Source organism: Crocodylus siamensis, chromosome 2 (assembly GCF_052110815.1).
Source record: "Crocodylus siamensis isolate JL-2025a chromosome 2, ASM5211081v1, whole genome shotgun sequence".
In the NCBI taxonomy this organism is placed as follows: domain Eukaryota; kingdom Metazoa; phylum Chordata; order Crocodylia; family Crocodylidae; genus Crocodylus; species Crocodylus siamensis.
In genome coordinates this window covers 172,951,909-172,969,189 of record NC_143396.1, presented here as the reverse complement: position 1 = coordinate 172,969,189, position 17,281 = coordinate 172,951,909, and the positions used below count along the sequence as shown (strand labels likewise).

The 17,281-nt window shown below is 48.7% G+C and overlaps 1 protein-coding gene across 1 annotated transcript in view; it reads left to right on the top strand.

The window, feature by feature from the left end:
- Positions 1-17,281, top strand: part of ANO9 (anoctamin 9) — a 57,481-nt gene that overhangs the window by 8,792 nt on the left and 31,408 nt on the right. Inside the window, exons 2-5 of the mRNA XM_090032334.1 lie at positions 13,785-13,847; positions 15,190-15,306; positions 16,381-16,517; positions 17,065-17,114. Coding sequence (XP_089888460.1) covers positions 13,785-13,847; positions 15,190-15,306; positions 16,381-16,517; positions 17,065-17,114 — 367 coding nt within the window. The remainder of the gene's footprint in view (positions 1-13,784; positions 13,848-15,189; positions 15,307-16,380; positions 16,518-17,064; positions 17,115-17,281) is intronic.

The following is a 17,281-nucleotide window of genomic DNA, read 5'->3' as shown; positions in this document are numbered from 1 at the left end:
TGGGAGCTGCTTGAGGTGGCTTGGGTCTCCAACCCCTGACACCAGGCCAGGAACTCGGTGCATGGATAGCGCATGCCGGGTCTGGGAGTGGACTGAGATCCTGAAAGCTGCTCGAGGCAGCTCGGGTCTCTAACCTCTCTGGCACGAGGCCAGGTAGCAGTGCACAGGCCAGTGCACAGTGGGTTTGAGAAAGAACAGACCTTGGGAATTGCTTGAGGTGGCTCGGGTTCCCTGACCTCTGGCTCGAGGCCAGGCTGTTGGTGTGCAGGCAGCGCATGGAGGGTCTGGGAGCGGACTGAGACCCCGGCGCCACACAAGGTGGCTTGGGTCTCCAACCCCTGGCATAAGGGAGAGCCACTGGTACAAAGAATGGTGCACAGGGTCCCAAGCAGGCCACCAGTGGCGGTAGCCTGGGGCAGTTGTGGGCCCCTGTTGAGCCAGAAGGCACCATGGTTGGGGAGATGGGGATGGCCTCATGGGGCTTTGGAGTCATGAGTGCCAGGAAAGGGGATTTCCCACAGGGGAGTGGGGAATAGCCCATCAGTGAGCCTAACATCAGGCAGAGAAGCCTGAAGGGGAGGGACCCCTGGGTTTGGAGGTTTCCCTTATGGACTGTCCCAGCTGAGTGGTCCAGGGCCTGGAGGTACTGGGGATCTTTCCCCCTCTGGGGTGCTGCCACAGCTTCAGAGGCAGCCCAGGTTGTACTTTGTGTCTTTCAAGGTTTAAGTTTATCTCTGATATTCTTGCACCTCATATTTTGTAAGTTAGCGCCTTAGATTTTTGTATTTGTGTCTGTTGTTGGTGAGCTCACACTTTATGCAGTTTAAGGTTGTATAATCTTTATCTGAGACCATGGTTTTGATCCTTTTACAATATTTACCTGTATCCTGAGGGGGGTGTATAGGATTGTATATACACATTACATATAGTTTCCAGGTCCTGTATATATATGTATGCTCCACTTTTAACTCTTATTTATTATGAAATAAATGTGTACATAGTTAAGTTCATAGAGTGTCCAGGTCTGGTTCTATAGGGGTAGGAGGGAAACTGGGCGCAGCAGCAGTTTCACCCCACAGTGCCCCTGCCCTGCTAACTTTTCCCTTCAATTGGAGAGGGGAGTACACAGCTAGGTACCACCTGGGCTACACAAGGAAAGTATCATGTGGACCAAGGAAGGAACTTACATGCATGTATGCTGGAGCTGCCTTTGCACTGAACCAAGGGTCAGGGGATCAATTTTAAATGGTTCTTCAATCACAGGTCTTATTTCCCATAATTGTAATCTTAGTTACTTTTACATAGATTTCAACTTCAAGCCACAATATCCAGGAGGCAAATTTGCAGATCCATACTTGCTTTGAGCACATATGTACAAATCTGAGTTGTTCAAACCAGCACAAAGCCACTGAATCTGAGCCCAGCTAAGTCAAAGCATGTGTCACGAGCCATTGCTGTTTAAAGACTGTTCTCAGTCATGGGAGGGAACTGTCTCTAATGTTCACCACTGCTAAGTTTGCAGTCATTGGACTAAACCTTCCCTTCTGAGTGGCTTCATCTACTCTCGTAATCTTTTATGGCTGCTCTTACATTTCCTCAGCAAATTGGAGTAGGACAAATGCAGCATAAACAAGACATGTAACATACACCCATTCTTGGTGTAAGTCAGCACAGTTTAGCTCTGTCAAAGTCAATGGAATTTCACTTGCTTACACCAAATCTGGATTTGACCCACAGTTGCATTTTTGAAGCAAGAACAATTCACATGCCTGGGGAACAGTCTTTTCCTTTAACTTTTGTAATTACACCAAAGTCGGTTGGATCAGTGCCAGCAGGTGGACTCCAAAGCAGCACATTTAATTGTAGGCCCCCTCAGAAAGAGTCTGAATGATCATTTCACATGGAGAAAGAGTGAACCAAACTCTACAACGGCTAACTTTCTGGGGAGGTTCTGAATCTAGAGCCAAATTTCACAAATTACTCTTAACTTGAAAATTGATGGAACAAAGCCCCTTAATCTGAACCTTCCTGAACTTCACAATGCTTGAAATTTGGTCTTTTCTCTGGGACCTCTTGTATGAAGCAGTCATTGGAAATAGCCCTATCAGACACTGATCTGTTGTAATGGTCAGCTATGGAGGGAGTGTGCAGTAAAGAACATCTGTACCACAGACCTGCCATTGCATGCTTAACATGCAGCCAGAGGCTGATCCCATTCCATCCTGCTCAAGTCCCTCTTTTGTGGCACACGATTATCTTAACCATAAGATTAAGTTACAAAAAGCAGCAAGCAGAAGGGAGACCTGCCAATCTTTTATATTAACTGTTTTTCAGGGACTTGAATAGGGTGGAATCAAATCACACCCAACACCTAGAAGCCTTTTAGACATCTCATTCACAGCCAATGGTATACCAAAGGGTGGGTAAGTGGAGCACAAACCAGAGGGTCTTTCAAAGGAGGTGGGGGCACCAAGATGGAGCTAGGGAGGTGCCTCACCCTCTCATCCGCCATTTCCCACCCTACCCTGCGCACTGCACCTTCTCTGCAGTGGTCTGGCTGTGGAAGTGAGGAGGACAGTAGCAGCAGCACACTGTGGTTCATCCAGAGGGCACAGGGAGGGGGATTGGATCCTGCCACTGTGCGCACCCTGGGAGGGCATGGGGCAGGGGCGGTGCCCAGATCTGCACAGGGTGGGGCAAGCTGCAGCTTCGGGCTGGGACCAGGGGCCTCATTGGGCTGGACTGGGCTGTGCTCGGGGTAGGCAGCAACAATGCTGGGAGGGGGGCTGCAAGCGGGGCTGCAGCCACCTCAAATTTTGCTGTAGCCCCCTCTGGTAGCCCCATTCCTAGCACCACCACTGCCCACCCCAGACAGGGCTCCCTCTAAGGTGTGCACGTGCATGGTTGCATGCAACTAAAAGTCTGGCTGCACACAGCCTTTTCAAGGCCACACACTGGGAGAGAAGCTGAAGGTAAGCTCCAAGGAGAGGTGGGGGCGGTGCCTGCTCGCTCCCTGAGGTGACGCGGGGAAACAGAGCAGTGTCCTAGAGCCAGCGGAGCCTCACTCAGGGCAGGCAGTGTCTCCTCCCTGAGGTGTGGCAAGGAAGGGATGGAGGTTGGGCCGGGAGGCTGGCACAGGCTCCACCGGCTCTAGGGAACTGCTCCACTCCCCAGCCCTGATGCCACAGGGGAAGCTGGGGAGCAGAGCAGTTCGCCGGAACTGGCAGAGTCTGTGTCAGCCCCCCAACTCCAGCCTCTGACCCCCAGCCCCTGGCTCCTAGCCCCCAGCTCCAGCATCCAGCCTCCAGCCCCTGGCCCGCAGCCTCTTGGCTTCAGCCCCTGGCCCCTAGGTCCAGCCTCCAGCCCCCAGCATCTCGGCTCCAGCCCCCAGGCCCCAGCCCTCATCCCCCTTCAGTAAGTGTCCCATGCCAGACTGACATGGCACGCTCATGGACCACCACTCCTTAGAGGAAACACTGACCCCAAGTGCAGCATGGCCCAGACCCCCCATGCTCCTGGCCCTAGCCCGCAGCTGCAGCCTGCCCCACCCCACCCTGTGCATATCTGGGGGCACCCCCCCGGCGCCCTCCTGGGGTGTGCGCAGCGGTGGGAGCTGCTCCCCCTCCCTGCTGTGGCTCCGTCCTGCTCCCACCCCACCCAGGCAGTGCCTGTCCCAGCCCTTGCTCCATTCCCTCCCTCACCGTAGGGGGTGTTGATCTCCCCCACCCATGCTCCTTCCCTTCCCTCTCCCCATCTACCACAACAGATCTACCAGCTGCACACAGCTGTATTGAAAATCAGATTGGTATTGGCCTATATGCCTCCTTAAAAATCAGCTGTCAGTTTCAGACCCCCAAATCTCTTATCGGTGTACCCCTATTGAGAACAACTGCTCTAGTCCCTATGCTTTGTCCACTCAACTGAATTCCAAGTTTGCGGTGCCCCTTCAGTGGCCTCCGCCTCCCTTTAGCCATGATCCAGTCCTTTGGGGAGTGTAACAGGTCGCCTTCTCAGGGTTGATTTAACTGTGGCCCACCCACCTGTTTCTGGGCTAACCGCCCGCCTTCTCACCCGCCACGCCTTGTTGGAATTAATTAATAGATGTTAATAAGCGGGAGACTGCCCATTTCCTACCCCGATGCCAGGAGGCACTATCTGCGGCTCCATTGCTCCCCTACACCGCAGCCCAAGCCTTGCAGATGATATCTAGATGTTATCATCATCACCGGCCCCCACTCTGGGCTCCAAAATCCTCCTAACTAAACCCTGCCTGAATTCCTCTCCTCAGGCGGTTTCATCTGCCTTCATACTAGGCAGCATAGCTCCCTGATCTGCTTCCCCTTTGGGTGTGGTCCCCCCAGGACATTTGGCCACACAGGCCCTGGCCCACCTCCAGGCCAGTCAGGACCCCAGGCCCTCAGCTCTTGGGTGTCCCTCGCGGTGGGCCCCCAGCCCTTCAACCCTTCCAGTCCTGGCCCCAGCATGGACCAGTTGGGGGAACTCCAGACAGGTGTGAGTCTATGGCCTTTTCTCTCTCTCTAAGGGTCCACCCTCCAACAAGGGGTAACCAACCCAGATGTGGGGGCTAGAGGTTAAGGCGCCCACCTTTCACCAGGTTGGTAACTGGCCTGGCATTTCCTGGGAGCTCCCACGCCGCTGAGAGCCCCACCAGGCCACCCGCTCCTGGCAGGGTACAGTTTTAGGTCATGCCCAGGACCCTCCTGACCATCCCCTACAGCTCCTCCCTTACCTCCAGAAGATACCAGCAGCCCTACAGCCAGGCAATGTTGTTGCCTGGCCTCCAGCAGCAGAACTGCCTTGTTTATATGGGCAGCCCTGAATCTAAAATGGCTTCCCTTATCAGGCATCTAGTGGCTGCCAGCTCCAGGCCCTTAACGTGGCTGGCACAACCAGTGCCCTGTCACAGGGAGATGAGACAAACACAAAACACCAGTGCCAGTACCAACTCAAAGAAATGTTCCACACTGGATTCACCACATCCCCTTGGTGGTGGGCTCCAAGTAGAAAGAAAACAAAACAGAAAATATCTGGGGCACTTAGCTTGCTTCCTGTGCAGGTCTGCAGCTTTTCTTCCCTTGGGGCTCCCTCCTGAGTCCTCTTGCTGGAGTCTGAGCTCCGAGCCTTGTGCCTCTCCGGGAATGTGCTGTCTCTGGTGGTTGCCACAAGCCAACTTCCCTCTCTCTTCCGGAGGGTGGCACTTATACAGGATGCTTGGGTCACCTGTCCCTCTGCTTCTGCCTCTTAGATCATCTGGCCCTGCCTGCACCTGGACCCAGTGGCTATCTTGTTACAGGCTTCCCTGCATGTGAGTCTGATTTGAACAACACAAAGAAGGCGCAAGTAAAAGAAAGGGGGAAACAAGGCTGGGGTTGGTGAAATCATAGGAGGAGGAAACGAGGGAAAGGGTGAACTGGCAGCCAAAAAGTGAGGGAGAAGAAAGCGGGGAAGGGGTCACACACCCTTGGGTCCTCTTTCCTTTCTAGTATTGGGGTACAGGCCCTGTTATAGTACCTATAGAAAAATAACTTCAATTATACATCTATAACGCTGGGTTCTGATCTAGCTGTTATAACTCAGGAAAGAGACCTTGGAGTCATTGTAGACCAGGGTGGGCAAATTCTGGCCCACAGGCCAGATCTGGCCCACCAGATAATTGGATCTGGCCCATAGGTGGGTGACTATGAATTCATGGGATCTGACCTGTGGGCAGCTGGTGGCTCTGGCTGCCACATGATGCTGGCAGGGCAGGGCTGTTTCTCCTGTGCTGGACAGGTGGATGGGACTGTCTGCCCAGTGCTGACATGGTGGTGTGCTACAGTTCTGGGAGGCATGATCAGATGGTGTGGGGATCAGGCAGGTGAAAGGGAGAGAGAGAGAGAAGTGTGGCCTTTGAGAGGACACCAAAACTCATTAAGTAGCCCTCCAGCCAAAATATTTGCCCACCCTTGTAGATATTTTTCTAAAAACATCAACTCAGTGTGCAGCCATGAGCAAAAAAGCCAATAAAAATGTGGGCACTATTAAGAATGGAATTGAAAACAAAATGGTACTATCATACCATTATACAAATTCATGGTGCACTGCATCTTGAATACTGTATGCAGGTCTGGTCCCCACATCTCAAAAAGAATGTAGTAGACTTAGAAAAAGTACAGAGAAGGGCAACCAAAATGATCAGGGATATCAAGTGGTTTCTATATTAGGAAAGACAAAAAGGCTAGAACTTTTCAGTTTGGAAAGGAGAAGGCTGAAAGGAGATATAAAAGAGGTCTATAAAATCATGGTGAATGTAGTTCAAGTGAACAGGGAGCTGCTGTACACTAACAAGTCCCAAAATACTAGAACCAGGGGGAACCCACTGAAATTAGCAGAAGACAAGTTTAAAAGTAACAACAAAAGTACTTTTTAAATACAATACGTAGTTAACTAGTGGAATGCATTACCACAGGATGGGGTGGAGACAGATAGCACACCAAGGGTCACAAAGGGACTAGACCAGAAGTGGGCAATTATTTCGTGCAGAGGGCCACTTACCCAGTTTTGGCAAGCTGTTGAGAGCTGCATGGGTAGCCCTGCCTCTTGACAGGTGCCTTGCCCCTGGGTCACCATCTTCTGACTGGAAGTCCCGCCCCCTAATCCCTGACCTTTGCCATCAGAAGTCCCTCCTCTTGCCCCTGGAAATAGTCCTTTCAGCAAGGGGTTTTGCCATCTCAGAACCAGAAAAAGACCAAATTATATACTAAAAAGCAAACATCTAAAACATTCATTAATTTGATTTCAAAAAATATTTTTGTCCTGGTTTACATGTGTTTGTGTAGTGTACACAGAGATGATTATCTATAATAGTTTAAAATGAACTCTCACTCTTGTATATTGTAGGGGTTTGGGGGATACAGGTTTGTGGGGGGCTGAGGGTGTGTGGGTATGTGGGGTGTGGGGGAGGGTGTGTTTGGTGAGGGTGAATAGGTGTAGGGGGTGTGGCAGCATGTGGGAGTGTGTGTGGATATATGGGGTGTGGCTGGGTATGGGGTTTGTGGGGTGTGCTTGTGTGACTTGCCCTATGAACACACACACACTCTCTCCCCCCCACCCCCACACACAGAGTCCCTCCTTACACACACACACACACACACACCGGTGGGCCCTATGCTCCCCCAGTCTGGGGATGTAGCTGGAACCCAGGTAGTGCTGGAGCAGTGTGGGGGCAGGAAGGCAGGGAAATGGTTGGGGATGGGGTGGGGATGGGCTGCTCTGTCCTGCCAGCTCCCCCTGGATCCTACTGCCCCTGGCTCCTGTTATCTTTGACAGGCAGCCAGGAGCAGATAAATATTTTCTACATTTTTTAGGTGTCCCATGGGCCAGATAGAATGGCCTGGCAAGCTGGATTTGGCCCAAGGGCTGTATTTTGCCCAGCCCTGTACTACACAAGTTCATGGATGGTAGATCTATTAATAGCTGTTGAACAGAATGGTTGGAGATGTTTCCTCTGGCATCTCTAAACCAACAATGGTAGGTGTCATGGAGATTAATGAATAGGGGATAGATGACTTTAGATCAATCCAATTCAGTGCTCTCCCTGTATAGAATCCACTTCTGCTACTGCTGGAGACAAGATACTGAGCTAAATGGACAATTGGTCTGACCCATTATAGCACTACTTATGTATTTATGTCCTCTAAATTATTGTGCATAAGCCTCTGAGCAATACTTATCTTTCAGCCATGCACAATGTTAGCACTGCTATTTGCCAACACTTTAGGTGGTTCATTCAGAAATAAGTCATTGACTGTAAGCGTGAAGCTGGTCAAGTAGGTGCTGAAATACAGTAGCATCTATAAGCTGTGGCATCCCTACATCTCTGTAGGGCACGGCTACTACTGTCAGTCACATTCACAATATAAAGGAAAACTTGAAAATTGTCTTGATTCTCTGAGTCACAGACTCTTCAGTAAAAAGAGAACACTAACTGTGCTTGTGAGCTAACTGGTTTTCTTCTTCATCTTGCTGACTGTGCTTAGTAACTTCTGTATTTATGTATCTTCAACGTAGTCTAATCCCACAGACCTAAACCTAAACTCAGGTTTAAATCAGCATAGATCCTTGCAATTTTGTCTATTTACTGTTACTGTAAATTTAGATCTAAGACTTAAAACCAGTACTGCTTTCACATGTTTGTAAGCCAAAATGATCGGTGAGGTTTGCTTAAGTAAGTACTTACTCAGCCTTTGTATGCTACTGTCTCTGGGTTTGATCCTAAGCCTGTTGAAGTCAATGACAATCTTTCCTTTGACTGGTGGATTTTGAGTCAAGCTTGCATACAGGATCATAGGGCTGTGCGAGGCTTCAGACAGAGCTTCGGATCCAGAGAAACTTTGGACCCTTCGGGGATCAAAGCAGCACATCTGGGTCAAAGCGCTGCCTCATTTGGCTTCCCAAAGCGGTTTGCAGCCACCTCGGAGTGGGTATAAAACCAGGCTAAGGAGAGGACAGAATCAATACAGACAATCAACTGCCCCAAGACAGACACAGTCAGTCCCCAAACCTCTGTACTGATCTTCTTGAAACTTGGTAGACTTCATGCTGTCTGCATAGTCTACCATCCTGGAAAATTTCATCCAAATTGGACAAAAAACAACAAAGTTATAGATAATTTATTGTTTCCTCATTATACCCTATGGCCCGATCTTTGGCCAGATCAAGGCGGAAACCCAGTTTGGGGCTCTGGATCAGATCGTGGCCATCCGAAGTGGCTGGATCCAAAGCCGGATCAGATGGCTGCTGACTTGCACAGGCCTAGAGGAAAGTAGGGTCGGAAGGGTCCTCGTGAAGTCAAAGATGCTAGGGTCAGTAGGAACCTCAACAGATCATCAAGTCCGACCCCCCTCCTAGGCAGGAAAGAGTACTGGGGTCAGATGATCCCAGCCAGATGCCTATCCAGCCTTGTCTTAAAGACCCCTAGGTAGGGGAGAGCATCACCTCCCTCTACCAGCTGAGCTATCCAGGCTCTTATACCCTTACCCTCTAGCACCCTACTCAAGGTAGGATTGCCCTTGGCTAAACTTTCACAGCTAAGTGTCTGTCTAACCTGCTCTTGACAATTTGTGGGGATTGAGGTAGCCTGTTGCGATGCTTGACTCTAGGAGTCAAGCATGCCCCTAGGAGTTGCTGCAAATGAAAGCAAACTGCTTGCACTTCCTGGGGCCCTGCAATGGGCCCATCATCACAAGGGGGAGCTCTACCACTCACCAGGGGGAAACAGAGCTCTGCCACTCATCAGGGGGAGACAGCTGTCTTCTGTTCAGGGCTGGGAGTTGCTCCCTGCCCCAGGGGGGCTGCCTGATGCCAGGGTGGGGACAATGTCCCCCTGCCCCAGTAGCAGGGAGTTTCTAGCCCCAGCTCCCTGATTAGGGTAGAGGACTTGGAATCTGCAGGGATGGGGCAGGTCCCAGCCCCCTGCCCTAATCTGCCAGTGGGGCAGTTAGTAGGAAGGCCTCAATCTCCCACCTGCCCCTGAGTGCAGGGTTGGGGCTGGAGAGCCTGTTCCCTGCTCAGCTCTGCAATTGCAGATGTGCGTGGGGTAGAGGCTGCAGAGCTTGTTCCCTGCTCAGCTCCATGATCATGGAGCTGGGTGGGGAACTGGCTCCCCGACCCCCATCAGCAGGGAGTTCCCAGCACCAGCTCCACAACAGCAAACAACAAGGAAGGTTTAGGTGGGATATTAGGAGAAACTTTCTTACCATGAGGGTGGTTAACCATGGCAAAAGATTACGAAGAGTCTGTAAAATCTCCATCCTTGGAAGGTTTTAAGAGGAGATTAGACACTTGACTGGGATGGGTCAGCCAGGAATGATTTTGCCTTGAGCAGAAAGCTGGGTTAGATGACCTCCTGAGGGCCTTTCCTGCCCTGCTTTTCCATTCATATTTAAAACAAACTTCCCAACAGAAAACAGATGGTCTCCGCACTCCATCTTGACAGTCACAAGGCACATAACACCTTCAATGTCACCTTCTGTGGAGAAAAAGGGCACCACAACCCAAATCCTACCTAGCTGGGGGTGACCCTTGACCACTCCCTAACCTACCATCATCACCTCTGAAAGACTGCTGTGAAAACAAAGGCATGAGTGAACATCATCCAAAAGCTCACCAGCACAAGCTGGGGTGCAAAAGCCGCCATCCTCCACAATTCTGCCATAGCCCTAGTCTTCTCAACAGCTGAGTACTGTGCACCTGTCTGGGCCTCAAGTCAACATACCGAACTCATCGACACACAACTCTACTCAGTAATGAGGTCTGTCTCTGGAACTTTGATACCAACCCCAGTGCAGTGGCTACCCGTACTTTCAAACCTTACTCCTTTCTCTGTTCCATGGGATGCAGCAACATACAGATAAATAATGCATACCAATAGTAATCCTGACCTTCCCATCCACAGAGACCTTCAAGATCTCCCAACTCATCACATGATTTCACAAAAACTTTTTTGGACACAAAGCAAGCACCTCACACTGAAGAATTTTGGAGGAAACAAACACCTTGCTTCCAACCCAACAGTGCAATAGCTGGGCTTCACCCTTCCACAGGGCATGTGGGCAACCCTTAACAGTATACACATTGGACATGGCCGGTGTCCCAAGACCTGCCTGTATTGCATCTAAGTGTCTTGTGGTCACAAAGCTCCCTCATGTTTCCTCCCCCAACCTGCTCCAGTTGGATGCTCAGCTGGAAACCGTGTCACAATGTCAGTGCTGTGGCCACACTAGACAGCATATGTGCTTCACTGCAGTATATTTCCTGGCTTGTAGGAACTCAGCTGTAGTTAAACATCACAGAAAATTAGAAAATTAGGATTAGAAGGAACCCTAGGAAGTCATCTAGTCCAATCCCCAAGATCTTCAGTTGATATAAAATCATATAGCTCTACTGAAGCCAATAGAGCTCTGCCAGTTTATGCTATCTGGGGTTGGACCCTTATTTCTTGATTGGGGACTAGCCTCTTGACTCTTGTTGCCCTTCTCAGCATTATTCAAAGATTTTTCATTAATATGTTATGGCTGTCTCTTTTCTTGCCTCAGAGCATCACAAATATATCAGGCCAGGAGGAACAAGAGGAGCATGTGTCATGAACAATTTATAAATGTGCATACTAATTGTTATACTGTCAGCTGGAAGTCTCTGGAGTAGGCTGTATGCTCCACATAGATAAGGAGTGGCCACACACTTTCAGTCTGAGCGAGCATTACAAATATGAAGTGTCCATGAGACAGAGTCCATTTGTACAACTGGCCATACTGCGGTGAAACAATCTCCCAAAAGGCTCCTTTCCTTGACATATACAACAACACATGATAATATTTAGCATCCATATAATGCTTTACATTTTGATATCTCTGTGCAATCATTAACTAACCCACCTTCCTAACCTTGCTGTGAGGTGTGTAAATAATATTATCTCTGTATCTTGGACTTAATCAAGGTCGGGAGACAATGGGTCATGTTCTCAGAAAGTGTTGTCCTCAAGTGCACCCAGCACACAGCACACCTGCTTCTGCTTGCACACACCTACAAGTAAATAAATGCATAAATGAGGCAGTGAAGCATTTCTGTGGTTACCTTCTGCTGCCACTCTCAAAGTCTCCCCCTCCTCCATATTTGAGAGTGGTGGCAGGGCCAGCACCAGGGCAGCTTCATTCCCTCCTTTCCAAGGTTGGCACCTGTAATAGGGAGTAATCATTAGGGCCGTGCGAAACTTCGGTCCTTGATTTGATTCAGTGGAGATTTGGCCCAATTCGGTGGCTGAATCTCCAAACCTGAATCAAATCAGAGGCCCCTTTAATCTTTCTGAATTGAATCAGAAAGATTCAGTGATTCGGACATAGACACAGCTTTAAATGTTTTTCAGCATACCTCTAGGTACCAGGCGGTTCATGAGTGCTGCAATGCTGAGGCACATGAAGTGTCCCACAGAAGCACGGGGGGCTCCTCAGCGCACTCGGCGGTGAATCCAGAAGTGGACCAGAAGCATTTCCAGTCCACCTCTGGGTCTTCTGGGGAGTGCATTGCGCCCCCCTCATGCCACCCTGGCTTGGTGACTGGTGCCTCCTGGATCTGGGGGAGGCACCTGGGCTCCCCCCATGGCCAGTCGCTGAGCCAGAGGGCTGCGGGTGGTGGGGGGAGGCGTGCGTCCCCTGGCGGACCCAGAAGTGGACTGGAAGTACTTCTGTTCCATTTCTGGGTTCACCACCAAGCACATGGAGGGTCCCCCCATGCTCCTGCGGGACACTCCATGCGCCCCACCATTGCAGTGATCACAAGCCATGCATGCTACCTCGAGGTTTGTAGAAAAAACATTTAAAGCTGCGTCTATGGCCAAATTGCTGATTCTCTGAATCAGCATCAAATCTTCATGTTCGGATTCAGCTGAATGAAATCAAGGACAGTGATCTAAATCAACTAATCAAATCACTGTCCCTGATTCAGGCCAAATCCAAGTCCAAAACGAATAGGGGCTGCTTCACACACCCTTAGTAATCATGTAGGGCATGATTGAGAGTGGTGCTCTCTGGGAGAGAAACAGGATAGACATGTTCAATGAGTCATTAGCAGAGGCCTAGGGTTTGGATTCAGGGCCACCCTGCTCCCACAGCTGGGCTCAAGTCCCTTTACCCAGTGCTTCCCAGCGCTATCATCATTAAAAAATCTGCAGGCCAGTTAACACCAATTCTTTAAGACCAGTGATATTCTTATTTGCACCCATACAGCCTGCTTGTCTTCACATTGTGCCCTCAAAGATAATCTGCATGGTGTCATTATTATTCAAGGTGTTTATACATGTGGAGTGCAGCAAACAACTGTCCTGATGATGCACAAACAGAAACTAAACCAAATCTCAACTGTGTTGGGCTTCCAGGAATAACAGGACCAAAAAGTACTAACAACTATAATCAGTAGGTATGAATGCAATGTACACAGGGAACAGATCCAGCAGTTATGATAATGTCTTTTCTGACACAAGTGGTTTTGAACTTTAAGGTGTGTGGTTAATCATTTGATAATATACACACAAAGCAGAATCTTAATGCCTCTCTGCCAGGCTGGAAAATCAATAACCTCTATCTGCCTGTGCCCTTTGCTTACCTTTACTGCACCCCAGATCATTCAAAAGGAAAAGAGAGGCAAACAATGACATTTCTACATGCTTTTTTCCTCCCTTTTGCTTTCTTCCTGTGCAGTTAAATTTTACCCTGAATGCTCAGCTCTTACCTCTGGGGATTCAAGTTTGAAATCCTACTTTGTCCTCTTCAGGTTCCATGCCTGTCTCAGACATTTCCTGCTGGTACCTTCTATACATGCTCTGAAACACTTTCTATCAGAGATCTTTGTGATTTAGTTTAGAGATATTTATTCATTTTCACTTTCTGTTCTAAGCTATTACTCAATGTTATGGTTAAGCAGAAACTCTGGTCTGCAGTCCTGTGAGACGACAGACTGTAACTCTGCAGGATACCATTACATCTGTAGTTATTAGTAAGGGTAACATCTGTAAACTTAGTCTGGAATAGAGTCCTGAGTAGCTGTTCACCCCAGCTGTTCTCTCCTTACTCAAATCAGGTTTTGGTCCAGGAAACCTTGGGGCAGTGTAATAATAGGTATTTTTTTCCTTTTCCAGAGTTCAGTTTAAGACACTGGGAAAACATGTGACCGTGCTATGATTGGGAGAACTCCAATCCGTTCCTTTTTTAATTCTTTCCCTTTCTCCATAGGATGAAATTATGTTGACTCCCTGGAGAGAATTTCCTATAGAAGAATATGAGGTCTTGGTCCCAGTAAGTTACATTCATTCTGTCCAGTGGTGGAGAATTCAAAGTGTGATCACCACAACCCTGTGTGACATCAAAATGCAGAACCAGGCTCTGATCCAGTTTCATAGATTTTATAGATTTTAGGGTCAGAAGGAACCTATGAGATCATCAAGTCTGATCTCCTGCCCTGTGCAGGAAAGTGTGCTGGGGTCAGATGACCCCAGCTAGGTGTTTGTCCAATCTCCTCTTAAATACCTCCAAGGAAGGGAACAGCACCACCTCCCTTGGAAGCATATTCCATATCTTGGAAACCCTCACTGTAAATAATTTTTTCCTGATGTCCAGTCTAAATTTGCTTTCCTTCAGTTTGTGGCAATTGTTTCTACCTCCCTAGGAAGAACACAACACATGGCACTTAATTTTGTTAAACCACACAGATGCAAAGAAATCATTTAGGAGCTCCGCTTTGGCCATCCTATCTGTTACCGGTTACCTTAGTCCATCTTGAAGGGGCCCTATGTTACCCTGTGCTTTCTTTTCACTTCCTGTGTATTTAAAGAATTACTTTTTGTTATCCTTAACTTTTGCTGGCAGCCTAAGCTCCATTGTGCTTTAGCTCTCCCCACTGCTTCCCTGCAAGCTCAACCCAAGCAGGTATACTCTTCTTTAGTGGCTGCCCCTTGCCTCCACAGCCTGTAAGCCTTTCTTTTCACCTCCAGTCTCTCCTGGATTTCCCTGCTCAACCAAGAGGGTTTCTTTGCTCTTTTGCCCCCCTTTATGTGTACTGGGATGGTCCCTTTCTGCAGCATCAGTGCCGTGAGAAAAGCCCACCCCTCCTGGACTCCCATCTCTCCAATGCTTTTGCCCATCAGTTCCTCCCTAACTAATCTCCTGAGCTTTTTGAAGTTGGCCCACCTTTTGCTGGATAGTGAACTCTATTAATAGGTGGTCACTGTCCCCTAGGTTACCTTGTACCTGCAGATCCCCCACCAAGTCATTCCCTGTGACCAGCACTAAATATAGTAAGGCATTTCCCCTAGCGGGAACATTTACCCAATTTCTCATTATTTCATCTACTGGGATTGTGAAAGGCCTCAGGCATCCCCTTAAGTCCTACTGGAAGGAAGTTCCAGGGGTCCAAGCTGATGATGAGAGTGACCAGTGCTCCCAGCCACATTGGGAGTCTCCCCTCAAAACCACAAAGAGGGTGTTCATTCACTTCTTTCTGCCATTGAGAGAATGCTTAGGGGCCACCAGTTGGACCCAGTGAGGTGGATCCATCCCCTTAACACAAGGATGAAGCTATCGAGGTAGCCCTCATAAAGTTACCGCTAATGGATTTCACTTGGCTGTTTTCTTTGACCAGAACCAGGTGACATGGGATTTTGTCCTAGTGTGTGACCACCACAAGTTGGGCAGTGAGAAGGCTTCTAAGAGGAAGAATTTTTTGGAAGAGCTGGAAAAGAAAGGATTTATTATCAAGGTGAGATGGAAAGGTCCCTCAGGGTGATGCACAGGATTACTGGCGCAGCCCAGTAACTAAGCCACTGAGACAAAGAGTGCACCAGAAGCTTAATCATACAACACTATAAACTCTGGTGCATATCACACCAGAGTTTATTGCTTCTAGGTGATATATTTACAAATGTGCCCAGGACCATAGCCCATTGAGTTGGATTGGAGCAGCCGTGGTTGGCAGGAGGTCCTGGGGGTCAGTCTGCCAGCCTGGGGCTGCTCCAACCCAGGTCAATGTGGTGTGGAAAGGCTGGCTGGGGCATAAGGGTGCTTTAGTCCAGGGCTGGTCAGCAGGCAACCCCCGCGCTGAAGTACCCTTGTACCCCAGCCAGCCCTGTCAGTGTCTACATGTGAGTTGCTGCACAGTAACTAATGCCACAGCAGGATAGTACCTGTATTTACAAATACTAACCTTTGGTGGCATTTATTAGTTTACTATGGCCTAATAGAGCTGTGTGTGTAGATGCGGAGACTTTACTGCTGAGCTAATTAGGCAGCTTCCCATAAACTTCTTGTGTAGATGCACCCACTGTGTAGAACATGGTGCTTCACTGACACAAAACAAGACCTTATCTCTAAGGGCTTAGGGCACAGGAGAGAAGAGACGCAGAGCCTTAGTTCATGAGAGGGATGGCTCAAGGTATTATAGGTGAGCAGTGGAGGCAGAAGGATGTCCTGGAAGAATAGGGTTCTAAAGACAGGGCCTTGACAGTGCAGAGAGTGAACACTTTGTCAGATGAGAATGAAAGACTTCCTACCCTAGAGAAGTGAGGTATGGCAGAAGGTGAGAAACAGAGCAGAAGTGGAGTGAAAAGGAGAGAAGCTAACTGTGGAAAAGATGGGGACAGGACTTTCCACTCCATTCTCTTGATGTTGCTATTCTGGTTTCACAAGAGTTTGCTCAGCGTCTCAATATCCTGTAGAACCCCACCTCCTGTCTATGTCACAGCTCTTTACCCATCTCATTTCAACCAGGGTCAATATTTCTCAGCACTTTCTCTATCTGCCACTTTCTAACCTCCTTCCCTGTTTCCGCACTCAGAAAATTCAAGGCAAGAAGTTATTTTACGGTGTCCGGGCTCCGAGTAAAATCTTCCGAAAATACCAGTGGCTTCTGAGAAACCCAGACAGAGGGTCACAGAATTCCAGTACAAAGGAGGATGTGTTCATCACCACCAGGTGAGCATTACCTTGATCTCAGTCCTGCTGTTAGTCCGGGGTTTGCTACTTCAGACCAATGCCTCGGATAGCTCATATGTTTCAGTGCAAGAAAGCCCTGTTTACAAAGTCAAAGCTGCAAGTGCTGTTCAGATGAAGAATGGTTTTACTGAGCTTTACAGACCCAGTAAAAACCCCACTTCACCTCTTTATCTAAGATGCAAAGATAATATTTGCTGACTTCATGGGGAGGTCAGGATGTTGGGATGGTTACAGATTGCAAGGAGAGAAAACCTAAAGCATTGTATAGGTTCATTGGGAGATTGTTTCAGTACACCCACAACTGTGGGTTGATGCTGGGTTGTCTTTGCACATCTTCCCTCTAGCTTATTCCCAACCCATTCCCCACTAATAAACCCAGACTATATCCCCTCTGCCTAAACTGGATCCTAGTGTAGTTCTTCCCCCTCGTCTCCCACCTTCCTGGTAACCCAAAGCCAATTGTTCTGGCCCATGTTAACTGCCCAGCATTTATTTCTCATTTATTTTAATTTATTTTGTGTTTCAGAATACGCATCGTCAACTTTATCCTGCAAAACACAGAGATTGCTTCTCAGGGTAAGGATGCACTATTTGCTTCCAGCTCACCATCTTCTTTCCCATATGCCCTGCCACCAATATTTACACAGTATCACAAATGCTGTTCACACCAGCATTCATGGATATCCACACACACATGAATATACAAACACAAGCTCACCTGTATATGCACACAGAGTCATGCG